Below are 24,018 nucleotides of genomic sequence, written 5' to 3'. Positions count from 1 at the left end.
ATATGGGTAGTGGATTTTGGATGAGCTCAAGTTTACGGAGAGTACAAGGTAGGAGACTAGGCAGGAGTGCATTGGAATAGACAAGTCTAGATGTAACAAAGGCATGGATGAGTTGAGGCAGGGGTGGTGACAGGCGATGTTATGGAGGTGGAGGCAACCAGGCTCATATAGCAGTGCCTGGTCTCCAGTGGTCTTGGACCCCCTTGCCACTGGACCAAGATCTTGCTCAGCTAAGCCGGTGTGATAGCCGGTGTGCAACGGCCATCCCACGTTAAAAGAACTCACGCACAGACATCTTCCACTCCGTTTCTCATATTAGACTGTTCAGCCACCTAAGGACTCATTTTTAGAGTGGAAGCAAGTCTTCCTCGATTCCGAGGGACTGCCTATGATGATGATGATGGAGGTGGAAGTACGTCATTTTGGTGATGGAGAGGTTATGGGGTCGGAAGTTCACTCGGTCAAATAGGATGCCAAATGTGAGAATGGTCTGGTTGAGATTCTCTCTTCCCAGATGTTAACTCAATAGTCACACTCCCACATCCAACTCGCACTCCCGGAACTCCTCACTCTTTGGGAGACATTCTCTTCTCCTCTAACCTTCCTAATTCATAATAGCACTCTTTTGCATCTCCTGCCTCAATTCAAATTGACATTCTTTTCCTCAACCTTACTCAACTCAACCTGCAAACTTCTTCCACTCCCTGTTTAAGCTATTTCTCATCCTCATCACCCTCCCCCCCCACCACCCCCCCCCCCCCCCCGATTCAACCTGGCACTCTACTGCTACTCCAATCCATGTCAAGCTGGTACTATTCTTCCACCCCTCCCACATTTAAGCCACCACTGCCCGCAGTTCAAAGTGGTGCACTTCCCCACCCCGCTCAACCACTTCAATTCAAGCTGTCACTCCGCCAGGCACCACCCCCCACCCTCAAAGTTTATGCTGACATTCTTTCTTTATTCCCCCTCAGTTATTGCTAGCCTACCAAGTCCTGTTAATATTGGTACTTTCCTTTCTCTGACCCAAAGCACCACTCCCAACAATCTCCTCTTCTCAAAGTATCACTCACCCTTTCTCTCCCCTTCATTGACCACCATGCCCCCTGACTCTAAAAACTGCATGCTGTAGGTGGGAACTTCTGTTTTCATCAGAAGTTTTATCTAATGTGTGCAAGGGCTGGAACTATTTCCATTATTTATAAGAGTGATGTATTTACGTAGCACCTTACATAGTAAAACGTCCCAAGGCGCAGAGATGTAGCAAATGTAACCCCACTATTTAAGAAAGAAGGGAGAGAAAAAAACGGGAATCGACAGACCAGTTAGCCTGACATCAGGCAATTAAGAAAGCAAGTGGTATGTTGGCCTTTATTACAATTTGAGTAGGGAAAATGCTAGAATCTATTAAGGACATGGTAACAGAGCACTTAGAAAAGAATAAGAGTGGGCAGAGTTAACACAGATTTATGAAAAGGAAATCATGTTTGACAAATCTGTTAGAGCTTTTTGAGATTGTAACAAATTAGATAAAAGGGAACCAGTGATGTGGTGTATTTGGATTTTCAGAAGGCATTTGATAAGGTGCCATACAAGAGATCATTAAACAAAATTAGGGCTCATGGGATTGGGGGTAATATACTAGTATAGATTGAGGATTGGTTAACGGTCAGAAAACAGAGAGTAGGAATAAACGGGTCATTTTCGGGTCGGCAGGCTGTAACCTTTGGGGTGCCGCAAGGATCAGTGCTTGGGCCTCAGCTATTCACAATATATATCAATGATTTGGATGAGGGGACCAAATGTAATATATCCAAGTTTGCTGATGATACAAAGCTAGGTGGGAATGTAAGTTGTGAGGAGGATGCAAAGAGGTTTCAAGGGCGTATAGACAGGCTCAGTGAATGGGCAAGAACATAGCAAATGGAATATAATGTGGAGAAATGTGAAGTTAACCATTTTGGTAGGAAAAATAGAAAAGCAGAATATTTTTTTTTGAAATGGTGAGAGATTGGGAAATGTTGGTGTTCAGAGGAACCTGGGTGTCCTTGTAACATGCAAGTACAGCAAGCAATTAAGAAAGCAAGTGGTATGTTGGCCTTTATTACAAGAGGATTTGAGTATGAGTAAAGACATCTTACTGCAATTATATTAGGGGAATATTGTGTACAGTTTTGGTTTCCCTACCGAAGAAACAATATACTTGCCTATAGAGGAAGTGCAACAAAGGTTCACCAGACTAATTCCTGGGATGGAGGGATTAGCCATTTAGGACTGAGATGAGGTTAAATTTCTTCAGTGGGTTGTGAATCTTTGGAATTCTCTACCCCAGAGGGCTGAGGAGGCAGAGTCTTTGAGTATATTCAAGACAGAGATCGATAGATTTTTGGATATTAAGGGAATTCAGGAATATTGGGATAGTGCAGAAAAGTGTGGTTGAGGCCAGGATCAGATCATCCATGCTCTTATTGAATGGCAGAGCAGGGTCGAGGGGCTGAATGGCCTACTCCGACTCATATTCCTTATAGAAGGGCCCGCTCTGCACTGACGCTCATCAGCAAATGATAATGTATGGACCCAGAGCCCAAAACATGGATTGTCAATATGTATGGTTACAACTCTACTACAAATTGGATTCCCATTAGCTCCTTTCATTTCTACTAGCCTTAAAGGGGCTAGAATACAAAGGGGTGGAAGTTATGCTATAGTTACATAAAGCTCTGGTTAGACTGCATCTGGAGTACATTCAGTTCTGGGCACCACCCCTCAGGAAGGATATATTGGTCTTGGAGGGGATGCAGTGATTATAGATGCAGTGCAGATTCACCTAATACCAGGGCTAAAAAAGTTACATTATGAGGACAAGTTGCACAGATAGGCTTGTATTCCCTCGAGTATAGAAGATTAAGGGGTGATCGAATTGAGGTGTTTAAGGATATGATAGGGTAGATAGTGAGAAGCTATTTCCTCTGGTGAGGAGTTCAGAACAAGGGGGTATAACCTTGAAAGTAGAGCTTCCCATTCATTGGTGATGCCAGGAAGCACTGCTTCACACAACGGGTAGTGGAAATCTAGAAAACTCTCTCCTAATAAGCTGCTGAGGCTAGGTCAACTGAAAATTTCAAAACTGAGATTGATAGATTTTTGTTAGGTAAGAGTATTAGGGGATATGGAACCAAGGCGGGTAAAATAAAGTTAAGATACAGAGCAGTCAGAATTTAATTGCATGGTGGAACAGGTACAAGGGGCTGAATGGCCTACTCCTGTTCCTATGTGTCCATCACTCCCAACCTCACTGTTCTATTCCAACACCTTGACTATAAAATTCTTGTCCTCATTTTCACTCCCTCTCTATTCTACTTCTGAACTTCCCCAAACCTCAGCTCCTGCTCCCTTCAGTCTTCTGAATCTGGCCTTTTGTGCAAAACTTCTCCCTCCGCCCCAGCAATAGTGGATAAGTTTTCAGTTACCTGGACCCTACTCTCTGGATTTCCTTTCCTAAACCCCTGTGTTTTCCTCTCTCATTGCCTTTAGAAGTTTTCATAAAACACATATAAACAAAAGCTTTCATTCAATTCTCATCTCTCAAACCATGGCTCAGCATCTCTGTACTCTGTAAAGCACCTCACAATATTTCTTCTATGTTGGATGAACTTCTGGTCAAAGGCACTTCATTGGCTGTGAAGCACTTTGGATAGCCTGAGGTTGTGAAAGACACTTTCTTGGATACTAGTTCTAAATGAAAAGGCCTGATATGGCATTATTCGTGTGTGCATAAAATGTTGTTATTCTACTTCTGAACTTATGGAATGATTATAATGTGTTGTTATATTTCTTCCCTTCTTCTTAGGCTGTCCCCCGGAGTCGAAGATGACTTGCTTTCACGCTAAAAGATGCCATGGGAATCTTATTAAATGCCTGAGTAATCTTTGCAGCTTTGAGTTTATTATTTAAAAAAAATCTTCTAACCATTTACCAATAACAACAACCTGTATTTATATAGCACATTTAATGTAGTGAAACGTCCCAAGGTGCTTCACAGGAGTATCTGGAGATAGAAATTTGACACCGAGCTGCATAAGTAGAAATTAACACAGGTGACCAAAAGCTTGGTCAAAGAGACATCTTGAAGAAGGAAAGCGAGGTAGAGAGGCGGAGAGATTTAGGCAGGGAGTTCCAGAGCTTGGGGCCTAGGCAACAGAAAGCATAGCCACCAATGGTTGAGTGATTATAATCAGGGATGCTCAAGAGGGCAGAATTGGAGGAGCGCAGACATCACGGGGGGTTGTGGGCTGGAGGAGATTACAGAGATAGGGAGGGGCGAGGCCATGAGAGATTTGAAAATAAGGATGAGAATTTTGAAATCGAGCCGTTGTTTAACTGGAAGCCAATGTAGGTCAGCGAGCACAGGAGTGATGGGTGAGCGGGATATGGGCAGCCAAGTTTTGGATCACCTCTAGTTTATGTAGGGTAGAATGTGAGAGGCCAGCCAGGAGTGCATTGGAATAGTCAAGTCTAGAGGTAACAAAGGCATGGATGAGGGCTTCAGCAGCAGATGAGCTAAGGCAAGGGCGGAGACAGGTGAGGTTATGGAGGTGGAAATAGGCGGTCTTAGCTATGCTGCAGATATGTGGTCGAAAGCTCATTTCAGGGCATTTGTATTAATCTTTCCACTAACCAGAACAAATCCTTAACATTCTTTTAAATTTCAGATACTGCGTTATCTCCATTTACACTATGAATACAATCTTGCACATACAACAGGATAATAGTACACCACCTCTCATAAACCTACCTTCTGTAAACATGTCAAATTGGAATCTCTGTGAAACATGCGGAGCATTGGGACACTACTGTTAACAGAAGAGAACGAAACCAGTCAATAATTCGAATCGTTTTTACTTAAACATTTCGAAGGCCATTATATTCTACTGAGTATATTAAGTAGTACCCTAATTATTAATACACCGCAGGCTGTCAAGAAAACATGATTTATTTCTAGTGAATTCAAAAGTTAAACACATATGAAAGATTATAGCTGGAACATTACTGCAACTTTCTTTTTTCAGATGCTAATCAAGCTGTTTGTGCATTTCCAGCATTTTTTACCCTTTTAAGTAAAATTTTATAGCACAACAGCCAAACAATTTAGCTATATAGTATGTGTGTATTTTATCTCTCTCCAATTTGCAACCACCTCCCTACTGGCATCAATTCCTCGGAGGGGTACAGTTCCATGGTTGCCACACCCAAAATTATATTATCCATCCGTGAACCTTGACTAAGAGAGTTACCAAGGTATCTGACTGTGGTGTGACTAGCAAGCAATCAGGAGAAGGAACCCTGGCTGACTTTGTTCTCCATGACGGAGGCTAATTATAGTTCCCCTATCATTACCTCAATTGAGAGCAGCTAACTAAGCAGAGATCAGGGATCAATATTTCCCCCAAGGTGCGAGGGGGCGTGGCCACGCAGCGATCGGGGTGTCCTGCGCAGGCCACTCACCAGCTGTTGCTATTGGTAAAGATACCGTGCAGCGGCCACGCAGCAAATTTAAAGGGACCGCGCACGAAAAAAGTAGATGGAACATTTCCAGGGAATTAAGTTTTCCTGATCTATGTGGCTCAATTCTAGATAAACTCACTGAGCCAGCAGCTACATTAAATACTTTGCAGAAAACATAAACAGCAGAGCTTTCCACTAGAAAAAAATAGCCATTTGAAGTTCCAAGAAAAGGTTCAATGAAAATAGACATGCAAATACAGCACATTTTTTTGTTCCTTGCGCTTTCAACTGTTCTAGAATCACAATACATTCTCATTCATTATTTATTATGCATGTCAAGAGACATAAAAGGTTGTTAGAAAAGCAAATTTAGCTACATTTTTGCTGGTATCGTATTTGTGGAAATAAAATCCATGGTCTACCAGTCTACAAGGTGAAAGCTGAAAGGCCACAGACTACTTTCAAATCTAGGATTACTGAAAACAGAAGAAACCATTCTAAAGTTGCAAGGTTGGTCACTAATTTTCCTGGAAAACCAAAAGATTGATTATTAGTCAGTGAGGGAAATTGCTCTTTGGATCAGGTCAGATGGCTAGCAAGCTAAATGAACAGCTGCAGAAAGAAGATTAGAAAGCCCGGGGTAAGGATATCAATGTTATTCATATAAATTACTTTCCGTGTGTGATTCAGACCATATTTATCTCGTAAACAGATGACTTAAAAAAAAAAAAAATATCCTGTTTTGTTGGTATGAAAAGTGCACAAAACAGTAAAAAGATTAAATGGTGTTCTTGTTAAAGAATATATGGAAGTACAGAACAAGGAAGTGCCATTCGGCTGACCAAATCCATTGTTTTCAAAAATGTGCTCTCCATCGGCAGCTTGCCAATTGAGAGATTCTTAAGGACTTGCAGCAGTGCACTTCCACTCTTCCTGCAGGAGAAGCTGGCACACAAGAGGGACATAGAGTGTCCTCTCCTTCATCATGCTGACCGTCCTCTTCTAATAGTGACTCTATGTGATGTTCCAGTAGCAGAGCAAAGTTATGTAGCATACAGCACAATACAATTATACAGGACACACTTTATGGGGCGTATTGCAGAAAGCCACCAGCTTGTCTAGGTATTTGAATCATTGTTTGAAGATTCCACACGTGTTTGATGGGGGCTCGAGTTGAGCCAATGATCTTACTTTAGTGGAGTTCCATAGTTGGGCATGGATTTCTAAGAAGTGATAAGCCAAGTGTGAAGGGATAGCCTTTATCTTCAAGCATAACAACTTGCTATGCAGGGCAAACAGTGGGGTGATGGACGATTGACGTAATATAAAAAGCAACATGCAGCTACAGGTGCGACGTCCAAAATCCGAAGTTCCGGAATCCGGACCGAACAGTGGCGGGGCCGTCCGGAAACCGGAAAATGTTCCGAAATCCGGACTCCCCCGCCTCGGCCGCCTAACCTCCCCTGGCCTCACCTCCAGCCACCTGACCTATCCCCGCCTTGGCCATCCGACCTCCCCTGGCTTCCGGCCACCCGACCTCCGGCCCGACCCCCAGCCACCCGACCTACCCCGCCTTGGCCCTCTGACCTCCCCTGGCTTCTGGCCACCCGACCTCCAGCCCAACCTTCCCCGGCTTCTGGCCGCCCGACCTCTTCCGACCTGCCCGATCCGGCTTTCGGCTGCCCGACCTCCCCTGGCCTCCTGCACAACCTCCCCCAGCCTCAAACCACCTGACCTCCCCCCATCTCAGCTCGACCACCAGCCGACCCCTGCGGCCCGACCGACGTCCCCTGGCCTCAGCCTGACCTCAGCCCCCTGCCCCGCCTGGTCTCGGCCCAACTGACACCTTCCGGCGGCCCGACCGACCCCGCCCCCCTCCCCTACTCTACTACCTCGGCTCGGGCAAAGACATTCCGAAATCCGGAAATACCCGGAATCCGGAACGGCCTCGGTCCCAAGGTTTCTGGATTTCAGACGTCATACCTGTACCAGGAAATGGGCACAGACCTGCATGATGCAATCTTGCTTATCATACACCAGTTAGAGATTAATGGAGTGGAACCCATTAAAATTCATGTACTCGGTTGTGTTGTGACAAAGAGCCTGCAGGGCAACATAGGTAGTCAATCATTGAATTTGGGACAACCTCCAATCTGTGCAAACTACAGAATCCTATTCTACTGCTTCTGAAGTGGGCAAATGCATGGCAGATGCAGTATAATGTGGATAAATGTGAGGTTATCCACTTTGGTGGCAAAAATGTGAAGGCAGGATATTATCTGAATGGCGGCAGATTAGGAAAAAAGGGAAGTGCAACAAGATCTGGGTGTCATGGTACGTCAGTCATTGAAAGTTGGCATGCAGGTACAGCAAGCGGTGAAGAAGGCAAATGGCATGTTGGCCTTCATAGCTAAGGGATTTGAGTATAGGAGCAGGGAGGTCTTACTGCAGTTGGAGAGGGCCTTGGTGAGGCCTCACCTGGAATATTGTGTTCAGTTTTGGTCTCCTAATCTGAGGAAGGACGTTCTTGCTATTGAGGGAGTGCAGCAAAGGTTCACCAGACTGATTCCCGGGATGGCAGGACTGACATATGAGGAGAGACTGGATCAACTGGGCCTGTATTCACTGGAGTTTAGAAGAATGAGAGGGGATCTCATAGAAACATATAAAATTCTGATGGAACTGGACAGGTTAGATGCAGGAAGAATGTTCCCGATGTTGGGGAAGTCCAGAACCAGGGGTCACAGTCTAAGGATAAGGGGTAAGGGGTAAGCCATTTAGGACCTAGATGAGGAGAAACTTCTTCACTCAGAGAGTTGTGAACCTGTGGAATTCTCTACCGCAGAGTTGTTGAGGCCAGTTCGTTAGATATATTCAAGAGGGAGTTAGATATGGCTCTTATGGCTAAAGGGATCAAGGGGTATGGAGGGAAAGCAGGAAAGGGATACTGAGGTGAATAATCAACCATGATCTTATGGAATGGTGGTGCAGGCTCGAAGGGCCGAATGGCCTACTCCTGCACCTATTTTCTATGTTTCTATGAACGTCAAGGAAGAAAGTGACTAATGGGAACTTTCCTGGTGTCTTGCCAGTATTTATCACTCAACCAACATTACAAACAGATTATCTGCTCATTTATCTCAGTGCTGTTTGTCAGATGTGGTGTGCGCAAATTGGATACCATGTTTTCCTTTAAAAAGTATTTAACTTGCCATGAAGCACTATGGGATATCCTGAGGTCGTGAAAGGTACTATATAAATACAAGTTCTTTCTTACAGTACTGCAGATCTGTTTGGTTCAGGTATTAAATTAATACATTTCCTATCACCAGACTTATTACTTCATAACTGACGACAAAGAGGCTATGGTTATCCAACTTCCTCTGAGGATAGTCATTTACTATTAGCCAACTGACAAATGCTTGCCTTTAGCCCTCACTGGACAGACTGCAGGTACCAGGACAGGTTATGCTAAACGTATATAAAACTCTAGTTTGGCCCCAACTGTAGTACTGTGCCCAATTCTGGGCACCACACTTTCTGATGAACGTGAAGGCTTTGGAGAGGGTACAGAAGAGATTTACTAGAAGGGTTCCAGAGATGAGGGAATAGTTATGTGGATAGACCAGAGAAGCTGGGATTGTTCTCCTTGGAGCAGAGAAAGCTAAGAGGAGATTTGATAGTGGTGTTTAAAATCATGAAGGGTTTAGATAGAGTAAATAAAGAGAAACTGTTTCCAATGGCTGAAGGATCAATAACCAGAAGGCACAGATATAAGGTGATTGAAAAAAGAACAAGAGGCGACATGAGGAAAAACATTTGGAATGCACTGCCTAATAGGGTGGTGGATACAGATTCAATAGGAGCCTTCAAAAGCGAATTGGATAAATACGCGAAGGAGAAAAAAATTGCAGGGATATGGGAAAAGAGGACGGGAGTGGGACTAACTGGATTGCTCTTCAAAAGTGCCGGTGCAGACTCAATGGGCCGTACTATTCTGTGCTGTACTATTCTATGATTTCTCCCAAGTGATATGGGAAGCAACAAAACTCTCTATAAAGTGCCAACATCCTCATGACGATATCTTGGGAAGACACCATAGTGTCCCACAATCCCAGCAGTGGTCAGTGCTCATGAAGCAACGTGGGTTGGAGAACCAATGCTACAGTATTTCCCTTTATTGCACTGATTGATGGTTTCAGCAGGTGGAGGGCTAGAGTTTCAGCAATAACTGCTTGCCCCTCTGCAATTCAATCCAGATAGGCACCAATCCCTGGATACATAAGCCTTTGTTTTCATATCCAGGAGCCAAAATCCCAAGCTTTAGAACTTCCTCGTTAGCTATACGAATGACATCTACTTACACATCATCAACTGCTTAATCAGGTCCTCATATAAAGGAACATAGAAAATAGACATAGCCCTATCATGAAGATGACCTCCCCCAGAGATGGTGAATGTCAAAGTGGTGTGGGCCAAGCCCTTCCCTGCAACATTTTTTGCAACAAATTCACCTCCCAGTTAAGTCCTGGATTTTGCACAGTGCAAAAACAAACCTTTTCTTGCATGCCTTGAAGCTCTGAACCAAGAATTGTGACATTGAAGGAAGATGCAAAAGACCACAGTGACCCTTGCCCCTTGAAGTCCTGAAGAAATGTGTCATAATTATAATTGGCATCCATCAGAGCCTCCAGGTACCAATGGCTCGTGTGTAGCATCAACACTGGCACAGACTAGTTGGACCAAATGGCCTGTTTCTGTGTGATAAATTCCGTGTAATGATATGAATCAACAATTCAGAGATCTATTGCAAAAAGAAGTGCTGCAAACCTGCCTGGAAAGACACCTTAAAACCTCCCTTATAATTCCATCAAAACACAACTGATGAAAATACCAAAAAGGATATATGATAGGGGCACCCTCACTCCTCTTTTGAGACAAATATGCTCAGAGAATCTTTAAATTATTCTTACAAGAATCTTGGAGCAGGAGTGCAACATCCCAGATTTCAGTCGCGAGTTTTTTCACGAGGGCTCAAGGCACGAGACTGAAAACCTTACAAAAGCAGATGAAAATGTGGGACTCCCTCAACCCTTACTACATTCAGGGATTTTGTATAAAGCTACAATCTGCCCCATGTAGTCCTCACAAGAATCTTCCTACCTGGAACAGCTTTTAGGAATTTGACATGAATATTGTCCATACCTGCAGTTCTACTAGCTCGGTGAAGCAGTGCAGAGTCTACATCCATCCAGTGAACTGATTCATTAATGCATATTTGTGCAGCACATTTGACTAGCTTGTCCAACCTCCATACAGATGGATGGATCCCTACTATGCCCCAGAGGGTTGGATGCCAACTCAGTATAATGCTCTCTCCAGAGAAACTTTTTCAACCATGATTGGTGACAGACTAGCTAAAGGAAAAGTGATTTAGTATTGTTTTGAGTAATTGTGTGTCCTTGCAGATGAGCATAATCTACTTATCTAATTTTATCTCTCTAATGGCATCTTTAGTTACACAATATTCCACATTATAATTTATCACTACAGCAGCTCTTGACTGCTCCAATGATGCATCAACCACTGATATAAAGGGCTGCTGCTCTTCCCTAACAGGTTTCTCTTCAGTGACCTTAGCAGGATCCTGCTTATTGGATGAGTGGTTAGTAAAATTGCAACATCACTGCACTACATTGAAGTTGATTGGAATCGGCATTCATAGCAGAGCACAGGTCACATATTTTGTGATTTGTGTGGTTAGAATGAAGTTACAATGAAATGCCTTCTATTTTGTTGAAAATCAACTAACTATGAAATATGTGAAAAATGGTTTTCTGTCAAACCTTTGGAATATTTAGGTGACAACATTTAGTTGCATCATTTCAATGATTACATGACTTTTACAAAAAGCTATTAAACTTTATGTTGCATGTCCTATATTCTGATGCTTGACTCCACATGGCTAACGCGAGACTCATGCTGCTGTGGTTTTGTACCCAGCAGCATCTGTGGAGTAGAAAGGCGTGGATACTCTTCTTACTTGCATCATAATGGAGTGGGATTGACATGTTCTGCATGCACATGCTCAAACATATATGCTGCTTAGAAGCCTCCGATTGTGGGTAAGCTTCTATTGATTTATGAAGAACTGATGAAATATTAAAAGGCTGTAAGCCCAGAACTTTTTGTGCAAAAAATAAAAATCTAGCTTCACACCAGCAACTGTTATAATCATGTTGGCAGACCCACACTGACAACTTTATAGTGCACACCAAAAATCATTAGTGGATTGGATTGAAAATCTCACTATGACACCGGAATGAAAGATGCCATCTAAGGAAATTAGGTAATAGGTGGTATTTATTCTTGAAAATGATTTTATCTGACATTTTTTCCATGATGAGACAGCTACGAAAACATCATTGTGCTATGGATTGGCTGATTTCCAAATAATAGTATGCTGCATTTATTATTTCCACTTCCGAGCAATTTGGATCAATTCCTAGGCAGGCTTTGAGACTTCATCTAAAAGTGAAATTTCGCCATCCCAACCACCTTCTCTGCAGCCCATCCAAATTGTGCCATTGTAACACACCATGGTTAGTCAATCCAATAAGACATTAGAAAACTTGCAGACTGGGTAGTTAAGTGGCAAATAAATTTAACAGAGATAAATATGAGGTGATGTACTTTGGTAGGAAAAATAGAAACATCACCTACCATTAGAAAATAAGAAACTGAATGAAGTAGAAGAGCAAAGGGATCTAGGGATACAGGGAACAAATCATTAAAAGCAACATCACTGGTCAGCAAAACAATTAAAAATGCTAAAATAAAAGCATTGGGATTTATTTTTAGGAGTATAGAATTCAAAAGTAGTGACGTTATGTTAAACTTGTATAGGACCTTGGTCAAGCCACATTTTGTATAATGTGCACAGTTCTGGTCTCCATACTATAAAAAGGTCATAGAAGCACTGGAGAAAGTGCAAAAATAGATTACAAGGATGGTACCAGAACTGAGATTTTACAGCTATTGGGAAAGATTGAACAGATTGTGGCTTCTACAAGACAGATGTGAGAATTTGAAGTCTGCAAATACTGAATCTTTAAATACAGCAGGTGGGTGGGCTGGTCGATTGTTTCAATTGATCGTAGACACTGCATGTATCCTGACTACATGTCTTGTACATTTGACAGAATCATTTATTTAAGAGTGCCCCTGTGGTTAAAATTAACTACTCTGCGGGCCACATTTGTGCTATAAATATAGGGTACTCAGTGGGGAACTGCGGAACACAGATTTTGTTACAAAGAAGAAAGAGGTAATAATTCAAAATTGGAGAAGTTATGAATGAGTTACTAAGATTTTCCTCTGAATTCTGAACTCCACAATTCCCCACTGCACAACTTGTTTTGATCCTCATTAAATTGAGAGATAATTGCTGTTACAGAGCACTTCTCTCCCCACCTGATGTTCAGCACTCCGAATCAAGGGAAGTCAAAAATACCCAGGGCCAGGTGTTAGGTTTATACTTTAAAAGGGGTAAATGCAAAGAAATAAAGGAAATGAGACAAATTAATTAGAATAGGTAGATTAATGACTCTTTGGTCAGAGAACACTTTTTAAGGAATAATACTGGACATTCATGGTAAATACATTCCTAAAATTAACAAGTTTCGATTAAATGGATTATCAAATTAAAAATGAAATGAAGAGGAAAACGACCTCTACAAGTCCTGCAGGAGAAACGGGTCATTGAGATGAATATAAAAGAAATGCTAAAATTATTAGAAGAGCAACGAGAGACCTAGGAACAAAATATAGCAATGGAGAGTAACTGCAATAGTAAAAATTATTACAGTACAACAGCAGCGAGAGAGCAGTCAGAAAAGAGGCGACAAAACCGCGGGCTTGAAACGGAGGACAAAAATATTCCAAATGATTACTTCCTCCAAATATTCACAAAGGAAGTCATGAGCAACATCCCCTGCCCAAGCAGAGTTAGCCCAAGTAAAACCAAGGACTTCAATATTAATGAACTAGGTCTTTCCAGGCTAAATCCACAGAGATAGAAGTTATGTATTGTAGAGTGCCGAGAGAGACTGGACGGATATTTGTAGGCACCGACAATCATTATGAGGGAATAATTGAACACTGGAGAGATACCAATAAACCGGAAACAGGCTAACAAGTGCTCATTCAAAAAGAGGACGATTCTGTCTGACCAACCTGCTTGGAAGGGTCAACCCAAGTGGACTGCACATAGGAAAAAAACAATAGCAAAAAATGTACTCCATGAATGGTGTTAAAATAGCCAAGGATGAAGCCAAAAGAAACAGTTAAAAGTATCTTAGTGGACTCAATGCTAAACATGTCCAGTCAATGAAGAGCAGTGATCAACAAAGTCAATAGAATGTTGACCTACATAGCCAGAACAGTACAATACAAGTCAGAGGAAGTAATGACCAAATTGTACCGTGGCTTGACCAGACTGGCACTTAAGTACTGCAATCATTTCTGGTTACTAAGACAAAAGGGTAACATTCAAGCACTTAGGGGAGTGCAAAGAAGTTACAAGGTTAATCCTTAATATTGAAGGGCTGTGCTATGAGAAATGATAGGAGGGGCTTAAGACTTTGTAGGCTAGAAAGTAGAGGCTTAAGAGCTGATCTTTTAGAGGATATGGACAAAGTAAATCTGGAATATTATTTCAATAAATTACAAGTATAGGACAAAAGGACACAGGTTCAAACTAGCAAAAGTTCAAATTTAGGACTGATAATGTCACAGAGTGATTAGTGTATGCAATCAACTTCCAGGAAGAGTGGTGGAAGTGAAAATCCTAGAAACTTTTAAGAAGCAATCGGATGCTGAAATAGAGGGACTTTAGGATCACTGGATGGCCAAATGGCCTTCTGTAACTAACTGGTGATCATTATACTTCCCTGACTCAGTGGTAGATTATGTTGATTTGATCCAAGAGGCAGCATGAATCTGTGACTGTTTCTGTGACATAGTATGAATGCACATTGAACAGTTTATTTCAGTTTTTACTGGCTATGCGGTACACATTAAACTTCATTTTAGCCAATTAAATTCATAAATATTGGTCTACACAACCATCAGAAATAAACATCATCATCATAGGCAGTCCCTTAGAATCGAGGAAGACTTGCTTCCACTCCTGAAGTGAGTTCTTTTGTGGCTGTACAGTCCAATACGAGAACCACAGTCTCTGTCACAGGTGGGACAGATAGTCATTGAGGGAAGGGGTGGGTGGGACAGGTTTGTCACACGGTTTTTCCGCTGCCTGCGCTGGATTTCTGCATGCTCTCGACAAGACTTGAGTAGCTCAGCGCCCTCCCGGATGCACTTCCTCCACTAGGCGGTCTTTGGCCAGGGACTCCCAGGTGTCAGAAAATAAACAACCTCAAAATTAGCTAACTAAATGTTCATCAACGAGCTAGTTTGTGCATAACAAACCCCAAAACTGAATGAGAAGAAAAGCAGCATAGATGTTCAATGGTACTGAACAGATAAAGGTTAAACCAGTGGAGGGAGCAACACACAATACAATGCCTCTACATATCTGGATATAAGGATATAGGCACTGGTAGTTTCAGAGTGAAAGAGATAGCTTGGTTGAGCATGTTGCTGAATTTGGAAGGTGCACAGAAAAGAGAAAAGTGATATATTATAGAATGGAATACCCCAGTTGTAAATCATTTTGCTGCACTAAGGGTGAGGCGTCAGTCAATTTGACAGCCAGCAACTACAGCCAATCTAGAAGCAGGACAATAAACGGAGTTGGCACAGCTCTACAGTTGGGCGATTAGATTCCTTCCCTAAATCAACAATCTGTATTTTATTACTTGCCTAAGGGATAGTTTGTACTTCTCCATTATCCAGCGTGCTTTATCCATCATTTGCACCCATAGAGGCTCTTCATTCAATTGCTTCAACTCACACTTATATGGAAGTCCTATATTAAAAGAAACACAGGGTCAAAAACTACTTCACATTTAACACATCTGCAAACTTTATCGGAAAACTTCTAGTGAAGAATTTTGCTTAAATTAAACTGGGGTAGAACACATGCTTTGATAACTACACTGACTGAAACATAGATCCATAAACAAAATCTACAAAAATAGATACAGCTAGAATAGTATTAGTGATTGAGTAAATATCAGACATCAGGCAATGTGCGAGTAAAATAGGAGAGCAGAAGAACAGATTAGGATGTGTGGCCCAAATAAGTGTTCATTATACAAAAGCATGGAGTATAAGGAATAAATTGAATGAATTGCAGATGCAAATTCAACTTGGAGGGCATGATATGATAGCCATTACTGAGATATGGCTACAAGACAGTCAAGGACTGTTAACAAAATATACCAGGTTATAAGGTCTACAGGAAAGATATGAAAAATGGTAGAGGGGGAGGAGTAGCCTTAGTGATTAAGAATGAAATCACTTCAATGATGAGAAAGGGTGCAAGCAGGCAGTAGAGACTTTATGGGTATAATTAAGAACTAGAAAAGGATTTAAGATTGTAATGGAAGTTGTGCATAGGTCCCCTGATAGCAGCTGTGAAGTTGTAGAATGTATAAATGCGGAGATCAAACAAGCATGTAGCAACGGCAGAGTGGTTTTTATTGGGGGATTCTAACTTTGATAAAGATTGGGATAAGCAGACTAACTCATGTCAGTGTGTTCAGGATAGTTTTCGACAACAATGTCAGAGAACCAACAAGGGGGCAGGCCATATTAGATTTAATAACGAGTAACAAGCCAGATTTAGTTAACAGCCTAACGATACGTGAACATTTATCTAATCTGATAAAAGTTCAATGTAGTGTTTGAAACGGAGAAACGTGAAACAGCTAATAAGATTCTAGATTTAGGTCAGGTTGATGTCCATGTGATCAGATAGAGAGAGACTGTCCACAGTAAACTGGGAATATATGTTAATGGGTAAAATGACAGAAGATCAGTGGGAGATGTTCAAAAAAAGACCAGTTTATACGCCTAAGGGGAAAGAGCTCTACTTGCCAACAAAAACCATGGATGACTAAAAGAAAAAGCATACAAAAATGGAAACAAAAGCGCAGATCCTGGCAAGTGGGAGAGATACAAAGAACAATAAAATGTAAGAGCTACAAAAAGGAGTATGAAAACAAACTTGCAAGGCATATCAAAATCAACAAAAATGTTTTTACAATTATATTAGGAAAAAAAGAGGGTGGTCAGGACTAATGTGGGCCCCTTGAAAACTGCTAGCAGTGATAATTAGAAATTCTGATGTCCCGGGCCCTTACGAAGTTTCTACAGACCCGGGAAGACATTGGAAAAGCCAGTTTTCAGCGCACAATGCGCATGCACTGAAAACTGGCTTTTCCGATCTGTCAAGTTGGAGCTTGACAGATCGTAGACATCTCGGGAGCGAGGATATTTGCACAGGCAAGATTGTGGGATTTATGCATATCTTGCCCAGCAAATGTCCTCAAAAATCTTGCACCTAAAAAAGCAGGCGCATAGCCTACTTTCAGGTGTAAGAGTTTAAAAACCTATAAAAAACATGGTTAAAATAAAATTTTAAAAACATTTTTTTAATGTTAAAACCCCGCCCACTCATGTAATGTTATTTTAAACCCTAACCCTAACATTTTTTTAAAAATCGGTAATTTTTTTTCTTTAAAAAAACATGTATAACAACTTTAATTTCTATTAGTGTATTGTGTGAGGTGTTTTTAAAAAAAAAAGTTTTATGTAGTGTTTGTGCGTTTTGGGGTTCTTCTCATTCATAGTAATAGGAGATTCATAAGTTACGAATCTCCTATAACTATGAATGAGAAAATACTTACTTACCTGTGATTGGGTGTCCAGGCACACTTGACTCCTGCGCACACACAGGGAGAGGAGGCCTGTGGACCGGGATCTCGAGCAGGCACAGCAGCTTCAGGTAAGTGCGCATTTTATGTCTATTATTTAGTGTTTTGCCCGCGGGAAGTCCTTGAGAGGAATTTCTGCCCCATTGTAAATGAAAATAAGGAAATGGCAGAAATGTTGAATAAGTACTTTGCATCAGTATTTACAGTAGAGGAAGAGGATAACATGCTAGATAACCCAAGGAAACAAATATTAAATCAGGGATGGAATCTTACTAAAATTAACCTAAGCGAAAAAACAATAATGAAGAAAATAATGGTACTAAAGTGTGACAAATGCCCAAAACCTCTATCCCAGATTTTAAAGGAAGTAGGTGAGAACATTGCAGATGCTCCAACTATAATCTTCCAAAATTTTCTCGATTCAGGAACCATTCCTTAGCTTGGAAAATTGCACATGTCACTCCGCTATTTACGAAAGGCGAGAGTGGAAAACCAGGGAATAATAGATCAATTAGCCGAACATCTGTGTTGGGAAATTACTGGAGTCTATAATTAAGGATAGAGGTACTGAACACCTTGAAAATTTTCATCTGGTCAGAGAGAGCCAGCATGGATTTGTAAAAGGTAATGCCTGACAAACCTGATTTAAAAAAAAAGGTGACTAAAGTAGTGGACAGTAGGCAATATCTAGGGATGTTATTTATATGGACTTCCATATAAAGTCCCTCATAAGAGACTGATAGCTAAAGTTGAATCTAATGGATTTGAAGGCAAATTATTGACCTGGTTCGAACATAAGAATTAGGCACAGGAGTAGGCCATCTAGCCCCTCGAGCCTGCTCCGCCATTCAAAAAGATCATGGCTGATCTGGCCGTGGACTCAGCTCCATTTATCCGCCCGCTCCCCATAACCCTTAATTCCCTTATTGGTTAAAAATCTATCCATCTGTGATTTGAATACATTCAATGAGCTAGCCTCAACTGCTTCCTTGGGCAGAGAATTCCACAGATTCACAACCCTCTGGGAGAAGAAATTCCTTCTCAACTCCGTTTTAAATTGGCTCCCCCTTATTTTGCCCCCTAGTTCTAGTCTCCCTGACCAGTGGAAACAACCTCTCTGCCTCTATCTTGTCTATCCCTTTCATTATTTTAAATGTTTCTATAAGATCACCCCTCATCCTTCTGAACTCCAACGAGTAAAGACCCAGTCTACTCAATCTATCATCATAAGGTAACCCCCTCATCTCCGGAATCAGCCTAGTAAATCGTCTCTGTACCCCCTCCAAAGCTAGTATATCCTTCCTTAAGTAAGGTGACCAAAACTGCACACAGTACTCCAGGTGCGGCCTCACCAATACTCTGTACAGTTGCAGCAGGACCTCCCTGCTTTTGTACTCCATCCCTCTCGCAATGAAGGCCAACATTCCATTCGCCCTCCTGATTACCTGCTGCACCTGCAAACTAACTTTTTGGGATTCATGCACAAGGATGCCTCTCTTCCGCTCTTACATCCGGTCCAGGGTGTCCTTGGAGATGGAGCACGCGGTGTCCACCGGTACGCTCGCGGCCTTCCGCGAGAGGTGGGCACCGGAGGGACTGGAGTGCATCATCACGCCCGGCAACCAAATTTTAATTTGATTTACGTTTTAAAGTTTAATTTGTTTTAATTGCTGGTGCTTTTAGTGTCCCCCTCCCCTTTTATAGGGGGCACTGGAGGAAAAAATTTGATTTTAGTGCCCAAAAAAAAACCAAAAAAAAAGAAAAACACAAAAAAAAAAGAAAAAAAAGGGGCCTTGTAAATGTCTGGTGTGTCATCCAGGTCGGGTGGCACCGATTACTGTTTTATGTTTTTCAGATAAACTCCAAAAAGAGTTTCATGCACAAGGACTCCAAAAGAGTTTCATGCACAAGGACCCCCAGGTCCCTCTGCACCGCAGCATGTTGTAATTTCTCCCCATTCAAATAATATTCCCTTTTACTGTTTTTTTTCCCCCCAAGGTGGATGACCTCACATTTTCCGACATTGTATTCCATCTGCCAAACCTTAGCCCATTCGCTTAACCTAGCGAAATCTCTTTGCAGCCTCTCTGTGTCTTCTACACAACCCGCTTTCCCACTAATCTTTGTGTCATCTGCAAATTTTGTTACGCTACACTCTGTCCCCTCTTCCAGGTCATCTATGTATATTGTAAACAGTTGTGGTCCCAGCATCGATCCCTGTGGCACACCACTAACCACTGATTTCCAACCCGAAAAGGACCCATTTATCCCGACTCTCTGCTTTCTGTTAGCCAGCCAATTCTCGATCCATGCGAATACATTTCCTCTGACTCCACGTACCTTTATCTTTTGCAGTAACCTTTTGTGTGGCACCTTATCGAATGCCTTTTGGAAATCTAAATACACCACATCCATCGGTACACCTCTATCCACCATGCTCGTTATATCCTCAAAGAATTCCAGTAAATTAGTTAAACATGATTTCCCCTTCATGAATCCATGTTGCGTCTGCTTGATTGCACTATTCCTATCTAGATGTCCCGCTATTTCTTCCTTAATGATAGCATAGGAAATTGTTTGAGTGGCAGGAGACAGAGAGTGAGGATAACAGGCAGGCACTCTAATTGGCAGGATGTGACTAGTGGTGTCCCACAAGGATCCGTGTTGGGGCCTCAACTCTGCACCATATTTATTAGCAACTTCGATGATGGGATAGAAAGCCGCATATCCAAGTTTGCCAATGACACAAAGATAGGCAACAATGTCAACAGTGTAGATGGAAGCATAAAATTGCAAAGAGATATTAATAGATTAAGCCAATGGGTAAAACTGTGGCAAATGGATTTCAATGTAGGCAAATGTGAGGTCATCGACTTTAGACCTAAAAAGGATGGAAGAGAGTGCTGTTTAAATGTTGAAAAGACAGCGAAGGTCCAAAGAGACTTGGGGATCCAGTACGTAGATCATTAAAATGTCATGGACGGGTACAGAAAATAATCAAAAAGGCTCAGGGAATGCTGGCCTTCTTATCGAGGAAACATAGAAAATAGGTGCAGTAGGAGGCCATTCGGCTCTTCGAGCCTGCACCACCATTCAATAAGATCATGGCTGATCATTCCCTCAGTACCAGTTTCCTGCTTTCTCTCCATACCCCTTGATCTCTTTAGCCATAAGGGCCATATCTAACTCCCTCTTGAATATATCCAATGAACTGGCATCAACAACTCTCTGCGGCAGGGAATTCCACAGGTTAACAACTCTCTGAGTGAAGAAATTTCTCCTCATCTCAGTCCTAAATGGCCTACCCCTTATCCTAAGACTATATCCCCTGGTTCTGGACTTCCACAACATCGGGAACATTCTTCCCGCATCTAACCTGTCCAGTCCCATCAGAATCTTATACGTTTCTATGAGATCCCCTCTCATCCTTCTAAACTCCAGTGAATAAAGGCCCAGTTGATCCAGTCTCTCCTCATGTGACAGTCCAGCCATCCCTGGATCAGTCTGGTGAACCTTCGCTGCACTCCCTCAATAGCAAGAACGTCCTTCCTCAGATTAGGAGACCAAAACTGAACACGATATTCCAGGTGAGGCCTCACTAAGGCCCTGTACAACTGCAGTAAGACCTCCCTGTTCTTATACTCAAATCCCCCAGCTATGAAGGCCAACATACCATTTGCCTTCTTCACCGCCTGCTGTACCTGCATGCCAACTTTCAATGATTGATGAACCATGACACCCAGGTCTCGTTGCACCTCCCCTTTTCCTAATCTGCCGCCATTCAGATAATATTCTACCTTCGAGTTTTTGTCCCCAAAGTGGATAACCTCACATTTATTCACATTATACTGCATCTGCCATGCATTTGCCCACAGACCTAACCTGTCCAAGTCAGCCTGCAGCCTCTTAGCGTCCTGCTCACAGCTCATACCACCACGCAAGTTTAGTGTCATCTGCAAACTTGGAGATATTACACTCAATTCCTTCATCTAAATCATTAATGTATATTGTAAATAGCTGGGGTCCCAGCACTGAGCCCTGCGGCACCCCACCAGACACTGCCTGCCATTCTGAAAAGGACCAGTTTATCCTGACTCTCTGCTTCCTGTCTGCCAACCAGTTCTCTATCCACATCAGTACATTACCCCAAGTGCTTTAATCTTGCACACCAATCTCTTGTGCGGGACATTGTCAAAAGCCTTCTGAATGTCGAAATACACCATATCCACTGGTTCTCCCTTGTCCACTCTGCCAGTTACATCCTCAAAAAATTCCAGGAGATTCGTCAAGTATGATTTCCCTTTCATAAATCCATGCTGACTTGGACCGATCCTGTCACTGCTTTCCAAATGCGCTGCTATTTCATCCTTAATGATTGATTCCAACACTTTCCCCACTACTGATGTCAGGCTAACCGGTCTATAATTACCCGTTTTCTCTCCCTCCTTTTTTAAAAAGTGGTGTTACATTAGCTACCCTCCAGTCCATAGGAACTGATCCAGAGTTGATAGACTGTTGGAAAATGATCACTAATTCATTCACTATTTCTAGGGCCACTTCCTTAAGTACTCTGGGATGCAGACTATCAGGCCCCGGGGATTTATCGGCCTTCAATCCCATCAATTTCCCTAACACAATTTCCCGCCTAATAAGGCGATCCTTCAGTTCCTCCTTCTCACTAGACCCACTATCCCCGAGTACATTCGGAAGGTTATTTGTGTCTTCCTTCGTGAAGACGGAACCAAAATATTTGTTCAATTGGTCTGCCATTTCTTTGTTCCCCATTATAAATTCACCTGAATCCGACTGCAAGGGACCTATGTTTGTCTTCACTAATCTTTTTCTCTTTACATATTTATAGAAGCTTTTGCAGTCAGTTTTTATGTTCCCTGGAAGCTTCCTCTTGTACTCTATTTTCCCCCTCTTAATTAAACCCTTATTCCTCCTCTGTTGAATTCTAAATTTCTCCCAGTCCTCAGCTTTGTTGTTTTTTCTAGCCAATTTATATGCCTCTTCCTTGGTTTTAACACTATCCTTAATTTCTCGTGTTAGCCACGGTTGAGCCACCTTCCCTGTTTTATTTTTTACTCCAGACAGGGATGTACAATTGCTGAAGTTCATCCATGTGATCTTTAAATGTTTGCCATTGTCTATCCACCGTCAACCCTTTAAGTGTCCTTTGCCAGTCTATTCTAACCAATTCACCCCTCATACTGTCGAAATTACCTTTTCTTAAGTTCAGAACCCTAGTTTCCGAATTAACTGTGTCACTCTCCATCTTAATGAAGAATTCTACCATATTATGGTCACTCTTCCCCAAGGGGCCTCGCACAACAAGATTGCTAATTAGTCCCTTCTGATTACACATCACCCCGTCTAGGATGGCCAGCTCTCTAGTTGGTTCCTCGATATATTGGAATAGAAAACCATCCCTAATACACTCCAGTAAATCTTCCTCCACCGCATTGCTACCAGTTTGGTTAGCCCAATCAATATGTAGATTAAAGTCGCCCATGATAACTGCTGTACCTTTATTGCACACATCCCTTATTCCTTGTTTGATGCTGTCCCCAACCTCACTACTACTGTTTGGTGGTCTGTACACAACACCCACTAGTGTTTTCTGCCCTTTGGTATTCCGCAGCTCCACCCATACCGATTCCACATCATCCAGGCTAATGTCCCTCCTTATTATTGCATTAATTTCCTCTTTAACCAGCAACGCCACCCCGCCTCCTTTTCCTTTCTGTCTATCCTTCCTAAATGTTGAGTACCCCTGGATGTTGAGTTCCCAGCCTTGGTCACTCTGGAGCCATGTCTCCGGGATGCTAATTACATCATATCCGTTAACTGCTATCTGCGTAGTTAATTCGTCCACCTTATTCCGAAAACTTCTCGCATTGAGGCACAGAGCCTTCAGGCTTGTCTTTTTAACACATTTTGCCCCTTTTGGAGGACTAGAATACAAGGGGTTAGAAATTATGTTGCAGCTATACAAAGCCCTGGTTAGACCATACCTGGAGTATTGTGAGCAGTTCTAGGCACCACACCTTAGGAAGGATATATTGGCCTTGGAGGAAGTGCAGTGTAGATTTACCAGAATGATATCCAGGAATTAAATTACAAGGCGAGAGTATAAAAACAAGGTTGTATTCCCTGGAATTTAGACGGTCAAGGGTGATTTGACCAAAATTTTCAAGATATTAAGTAGAACTGAAAGGATAGACAGAGAGAAACTATTTCCATGGGATGGGGAGTCTAGGACTAGGGGGCCATTGTCTAAAAAATACACAAAGGACTTTCAGGAGTGAAGTTAGGAAACATTTCTGCACGCAAAGAGTGGTAGAAATTTGGAACTCTTTTTGGCAAATGGCAATTGATGCTAGGTCAATTGTTAATTTTAAATCTGAGATTGATAGATTTTTGTTCACCAAAGGTATTAAGGGATAAGAACATAAGAATTAGGAAAAGGAGTAGGCCATCTAGCCCCTCGAGCCTGCTCCGCCATTCAACAAGATCATGGCTGATCTAGCCGTGGACTCAGCTCCACTTACCCGTCCGCTCCCCATAACCCTTAATTCCCTTATTGGTTAAAAATCTATCGAGCTGTGAT

The 24,018-nt window shown here is 42.2% G+C and overlaps 1 protein-coding gene across 2 annotated transcripts in view; it reads right to left on the bottom strand.

The window, feature by feature from the left end:
• mysm1 (Myb-like, SWIRM and MPN domains 1) overlaps positions 1 to 24,018 on the bottom strand; it is a 107,423-nt gene that overhangs the window by 5,451 nt on the left and 77,954 nt on the right. Inside the window, exons 18-19 of one of the 2 annotated variants that reach the window (XM_070886942.1) lie at positions 15,388 to 15,493; positions 4,796 to 4,853 (exon numbers count right to left, since the gene is read on the bottom strand). In XM_070886942.1, the coding sequence (XP_070743043.1) occupies positions 4,796 to 4,853; positions 15,388 to 15,493 (164 nt within the window). The remainder of the gene's footprint in view (positions 1 to 4,795; positions 4,854 to 15,387; positions 15,494 to 24,018) is intronic. The other variant, XM_070886943.1, reaches the window with a different exon arrangement.

This window comes from Pristiophorus japonicus, chromosome 8 (genome assembly GCF_044704955.1).
Source record: "Pristiophorus japonicus isolate sPriJap1 chromosome 8, sPriJap1.hap1, whole genome shotgun sequence".
Classification (NCBI taxonomy): Eukaryota; Metazoa; Chordata; class Chondrichthyes; family Pristiophoridae; genus Pristiophorus; species Pristiophorus japonicus.
The sequence above is the reverse complement of the archived record's forward strand: the minus strand, read 5'-3'. Positions and strand labels throughout refer to the sequence as shown.